The sequence below is a fragment of the Salmo trutta genome, chromosome 31 (assembly GCF_901001165.1).
Source record: "Salmo trutta chromosome 31, fSalTru1.1, whole genome shotgun sequence".
NCBI classification, from domain to species: domain Eukaryota; kingdom Metazoa; phylum Chordata; class Actinopteri; order Salmoniformes; family Salmonidae; genus Salmo; species Salmo trutta.
In genome coordinates, this window is record NC_042987.1 from 34,427,112 (window position 1) to 34,433,330 (window position 6,219).

The following is a 6,219-nucleotide window of genomic DNA, read 5'->3' on the forward strand; positions in this document are numbered from 1 at the left end:
GAGTGTTCAAGTCAAGTGCACACTTCAAGAGAAGAGCAGAGAATTGGATTTCCTGAGTACATTTTTGTTGGAGTCTGAGTCAGTCAGCCTCAAGTTCTTGTATGTTTTCCTAAGCCCCTGCCACCAGCACACAGGTCCTTGTAGTAGTCAGACTGAATGAACCGAGGATACGCATCGTTCTCCATAAGGCTACAGACCTTCCTCTGGGCACCGTCAAAACAAGACGGCGTTGGCTTGTGGAGACTCTGAGCAATGGTGTCTCTTGTGTGGTAATCGACGTTGACCTGATTTGAGAAAAAAATGCAATAATCACACTCAACACAACCTTAAATAACACTATTTATACACTATTATCATACATGTCAGTCGTTCTTCATTTAATTTGGTTTTAGATGTAGGTTACTTTTAAATCTATTATAGTTTTCCTTCATGTCATCCTGGAAAGTTGAAAGATTATATTCTCCCACTGTGCAGCAGTTACAGAGTTACTCATGGGGAATTTCTAAATATGATTATTTTCAATCTGTATAACTTGCCACTCATTTATTATCACTATAAGGAACATGAAGTGATATACATGATGGTACTGTGATAATGATAATATAATGTGTTTTTACCTCCATAGGGGAGTCACTTTGGATGAATTCTTCATAAATGCTAGCAGCTTTCCAGGCAAGCTTCTCTGGACTGGTGATGGACTTGAACTCTTCACAGGCAAGCCAAAACTCCAGATTCTCCTCACAGAACTCAGACTTCAGAAAGACCCGAAATGCCACTTGGCCACCTAGAAGCAAAATGGAGAGAAAATATTTGGGTTGATTTAGGCATAATCTGCAGTCTGGTAGTGTGTTTTATATATTTACAAAAATATGTTGTATATATTTACTGTATATATAAAACAGAAATTACATTTATGATTGAGTAGTTTCTCTAAGGATTGTCCCCACTGTTTCGCCTCTTTCACAGATTGTCTGCAAATAAAAAAGAACAAAAAGAGGTTGACATATAGGAATAGTGTAATTGAATTAGTGTTGCAAGGTGTACTGGTACCACAGTAATATACATTTTCGGCCCTACCATTCTAAAGAACCCGCTGTCTCCTGTTATGAAATGTTTACATTGTCAGTTGTTTACAAGTTCAGTAAATGTTTTAAGCAACAGCAATTCATCTCTTGTATCTTGTATGCACCGGTCCAATAATGTCCACTTCACTTTCATGGGCTTATCATGTGTGGCAGCTGTGATCAGCAAGCCGTAACCCCTGCCAGCCCTCACCCACCTGCTTCTCTCTGTCCACTCTTCCTGCATATCTATTCCTCCATCAGTTTTTAAAATAGAATTGAGCCTTGATGGCGAGCGGGGATGGAGACCCTGATCAGTCTTCTGTTATTACATTGGTAAGTTTGATACACTGGAGCAGTGCGCAGAGCAAGCAAAGTTGATACATTGTATAGAATTTCATCCTGACATAACGAAGAGCACAGGCCAATCTGAGTATAGGGGTTGTAAATTCGCTGTCACACAGCAGTGCCAGAGAGGAAAACCCGCTTCGCGACAGACATGCTTGCAGCTTTAGAGCAAAGAAAACGGCTTGTCTCTAGCTCAAACGGTTCAAAAATATATTACTCCTATAAACGGAGCTACCCTTTTTTCTTCCTGATATTTCACAAACCATGTCGCGGGCGGTTTTAAACGAATCCCGGCCCGTTAATTATTGCTTTGATAACAAACAACGTTATTCAGTCATGTTACCTATCTAGCTAACAACTTGCTAACTTGACAGTAGGTCTAGGCCAATTTGATTGGCACAGGAAGAAATAAAAAGGGTCTTGCAACTCATGAGATGTGCTTCAAAGGTAGGATTGATTCATATAGGCCAAACTACATCAAAACTCTCTCTTTCTGGCGCTCGTTACATTCTGTTCGGTGCCTTACGTTTTCAAAGTTGGTAGCAGTGTGTGTGTCTGGGAGAGAGAGAGAGGTGTGTGTGTCTGGGAGAGAGAGAGGGAGGTGTGTGTGTGTCTGGGAGAGAGAGAGAGAGAGGGAGGTGTGTGTGTTAACTGAAGAGTAGAAGGTTTCATGCAGCGTTTTCTCCTTACTGCTACAATGACATGCGGATCATTATGCATGTATATTACGTCCTCCCATTCCTCCAGCCAAATCATAGGTAGGCCTTTGCAAATTTTGGGGCGGCAGGTAACCTAGTGGTTAGAGCGTTGGATCGATTCCCCGAGCTGACAAGGTAAAAACCTGTCGTTCTGCCCCTGAACAAGGCAGTTAACCCACTGTTCCTAGTCCGTCATTGTAAATAAGAATTTGTTCTTAACTGACTTGCCTAGTTAAATAAAGGTTCAATAAAAGAGCCATTCTATGCATTATTCTATTATACAGTGAACAGTGTGAAGTTAATATGTGTTGTATTGAGTAAAAGTGTGAATGTCTGTGACGGGTTTGTTTTGCAGCACATGCACATAACGTTTATAAAACGGGAACAAGCGTCAGGAGGACGGGGCGAACAGGACGCTAGGCCACAGACCCCCCTCCCCCCATCACTATACTACTCGGTATCGTGATACTTGACCTGGTATCATATATTTAGTAAAATGATGGTATAGTGACAACATATTAAAATACATACCAGAAAAATTATAGATATTTTTTTCAGTTTCACATACCTGTGCATTTTCTTCTTTGAGTGAGGTGAGGGACTATTGAGGAAGTTGTGGAGTCTCGATTTCCAGGGTTTATGCCTGCAGAATAAATGATAAGAATACAGAAAGAATGTTCAGTGGTCTTTTTAGAAATGTATAATAGTACACTTATTTATAGCCCAGTCACATTACGATGTTTCATATGTGATGAAATTATGCAAATGTAATACAATACAAATATGTGCTCATAACGCCTCTAACAACTTTTATTAAAAATAATAATAATAATTACAAAACCAAATTACATCAACAACTTACAAAAGCCTTTTGGTCTTGTCAAGGTCTTCTGAGGCCTCCTCACAACAAAAATCCATTTTTTTGTGTGTGTGTTCAATGGCTAAATACTGTGTACCTATCACCCTCTCAATCCTGTCCGTTGAGGTTCCAGACCCAATTCTCAAGGAAGCTCGGTGAATTCTTTATGCTCTCTGACGCAGCCAAGAATACCCAAGCTCCACCTGCATCTCAATCCTGATTGGCTCTTCTCCATAATCACGGGGAAATCTACACTCAACAACCAGCGATGTCGAGTCCCTGAGCATTGTCCCAAGATAACAATAGCTCAACTGAGTCCCAGCCAGCACATTTGCTTCCTTTGAAATTGTGCAAATAGTTTGGAAAGTTTGGACACACCTACTCATTCGAGGGTTTTTCTTTATTTTTACTATTTTCTACATAGTAGAATAATATTGAAGACATCAAAACTATGAAATAACACATGGAATCATGTAGTAACCAACTCTGGTTCCTTGGAGGTTTTATTAACACTCTGAGAATGGACATTATAGGTTTATTTGGAGGTTTTCCAATAACTTCCTTAAAACTTTCACAGAATCATTTTTCAATGAGACTTTTAATAACACTGCTGGCTTATTTTGGGTAATAATTCCAAGCACATATTGGACACATGGAAATTAATTTCCTTACGCATGAATCATACAAACACATTTATTTGTTATTGTTCCACAGCATCCGTGAGATTAAAACCTATAATCATATGCTCTCTAACCATTTAGTCCACTGCACCACCAGGAAGGAGCTAGCATGTTATGTTTTTATAACTCATACAAAGCTGTTCATTTTACTCTATTCAAACAGACCCCATTTCAAAGGAAACAATCACTCCAATTAGCGACCAACAAACCTGAACACAATTAACAAGATAGAGGAGAGAGAGTGTTTTGTTAAGGCTGAAAACGGACTGTATGTTTTAAAATAACATTCTTGTAACATTCTCTGAACGTTGCTAATGTTTTCTTGTGGTTTTTATGGAAAGTTTTCATCACGTTCTCTGAATAATTTGAGAACATTACTTTACATAGAGCCATGAGGAAACCTGTAGGAAACGTTATGCTGAAGTACTGAAATTCCCACAGAAGAACGTTGTTAATTAATGTTCTTGGAACAATTTGAGAACATTTTGAAAACAAACTTTTACAAATGCACAATCGAGAGCATCCTGTCGGGCTGTATCACAGCCTGGTATGGCAACTGCACCACCCTCAACCGTAAGGCTCTCCAGAGGGTGGTGCAGTCTGCACAACGCATCACCGGGTGCAAACTACCTGCCCTCCATGACACCTACAGCACCCGATGTCACAGGAAGGCCAAAAATATCAAGGACAACCACCCAAGCCACTGCCTGTTCACCCCGCTAACATCCAGAAGGCGAGGTCAGTACAGGTGCGTCAAAGCTGCACCTGAGAGACTGAAAAACAGCTTCTATCTCAAGGCCATCAGACTGTTAAACAGCCATCACTAACACAGAGAGGCTGCTACCTACATTGAGACCCAATCACTAGACACTTTAATAAATGGATCACTAGTCACTTTATACAATGCACTCTAAATAATGCCACTTTAATAATGTTTACATATCTTACATTACTCATATCACATGTATATACTTTATTTTATACCATCTACTGCTCTTTGTCTATTCCATCACTCATCCATATACTTATATGTACATATTCTCATTCACCCCTTTAGATTTGTGTGTATTAGGTAGTTGTTGGGGAATTGTTAGATTACTTGTTAAATATTACTGCACTGTCGGAACTAGAAGCACAAGCATTTCGCTACACTCGCATTAACATCTGCTAACCATGTGTATGTGACAAATAAAATTGGATTGGATTTTGATTTGATTTGAATTAGAACCATGAGGAAGACTGTAGGAAACATTATGCTGAAGTCCTGGAATTCCCACAGAATAATGTTTTTTTTAACATTCTTCTTTTAGAACATTCCCAATGTCAAACTTTACCAGTTCGAGAACGTTCCTAGAACATTGCCAAAATTGAAATGAAATGTAACTATGTTTGAACTTTTAGTAAAAGTGTTATTAAATTAATGAAATACCAAGAAACTATCCTGCACCATTCCCAGAAAGTTGTGGGAAGGTTGTCAGCAAAATAACCATAGGACGACCATGGTCTCACCATGCTCTAAGAGACATGGTTCTCAGAATGGTATGGGTTAGCTGGGCGTGCTTTTATCTGACGAGCGTCACTCCAATTCCTCACATTTACTTGCCAGGCCTTTTGTGGAATAATAGATGAGGGCACATGAGAGCAACAAGATTAAGACCTCATGCTCCCCTTTAGTATTGGCTAATTACAGATCTAGGATCTTAATTTGCAGAGAATTTTCTTGCACTACAGGAAATGCAAACTTGTAGTGTATTTGAGTTTTATAAATGCTTCTAAAGATTGTAATTTCCATTTACAAATTTCAGACTTGATTTGTCCTAATGCAAAATGTATCAATCCCTACATAAATGTCCATTCATTATAATCCACTAAATAATTCACATTTCCTGTTGCTGCAGGATTATTTTCCTGCTGTAGCAAACTGGATCAAATGAAGATACTACATCTGTACATAATGCATTACAAGGCATGTCTAGTTTTTGAATGGAATCACATTCTTGTCTTTAGAAGGTGTAATCAATGGATATCAGCTGACTTGTTCATCAATGATTAAACTGATCTCGAAGCGACAACACAATGCTTCATTAAAAATAAACCCTGAAGTAACAGGGTATGACAGGAGTTGTTGTGTAAATGTCACCATTTTATTTGTGACTTAGATCAATCCATATGTTTTTTTTCCTGTGTGACTTTCTAAGAAAGATAAATGGGAGAAAGATAGAATATAAGTGAATGGACATGCTTTAAAGTTGCAGATGGGGATTTCAAACCTCCATAGCAGAAGGCAATGCATGGTCCAGATTTGGTTTTAGACCACCATGCCAAACTCCAGCACATCCAAGGATCGTTAAGCACTTTAAAATACATTCTCTGTAAGAAATGTGCTATATAAAATTGATTAATTGATTGTTTAGAGAATTAGTGTGTATCTGCATGTTCCCTTTAGGATTGCAAGTGCTTTGAGTTGTCTAACATTGTAAGCGAGACAAAATGTAGAGTTCAGGGGGTCCTAATTTACAAAGCATTTGCACCTGTTGTTTTTTTTGTGAGACATAAAAAGTGGGGAGGAGGAC

General features: G+C 38.8%; 1 protein-coding gene across 1 annotated transcript in view; it reads right to left on the reverse strand.

Moving 5' to 3' along the window:
• LOC115170080 (regulator of G-protein signaling 2) overlaps window positions 1-3,263 on the reverse strand; it is a 3,495-nt gene extending 232 nt beyond the window's left edge. The window contains exons 1-5 of the mRNA XM_029726347.1: window positions 2,970-3,263; window positions 2,676-2,750; window positions 910-971; window positions 618-784; window positions 1-284 (exon numbers count right to left, since the gene is read on the reverse strand). The exon at window positions 1-284 is cut by the window's left edge and continues 232 nt beyond it. Coding sequence (XP_029582207.1) covers window positions 90-284; window positions 618-784; window positions 910-971; window positions 2,676-2,750; window positions 2,970-3,025 — 555 coding nt within the window. The 5' untranslated portion in view covers window positions 3,026-3,263 and the 3' untranslated portion in view covers window positions 1-89. The remainder of the gene's footprint in view (window positions 285-617; window positions 785-909; window positions 972-2,675; window positions 2,751-2,969) is intronic.
• Window positions 3,264-6,219: the final 2,956 nt, after the last annotated feature.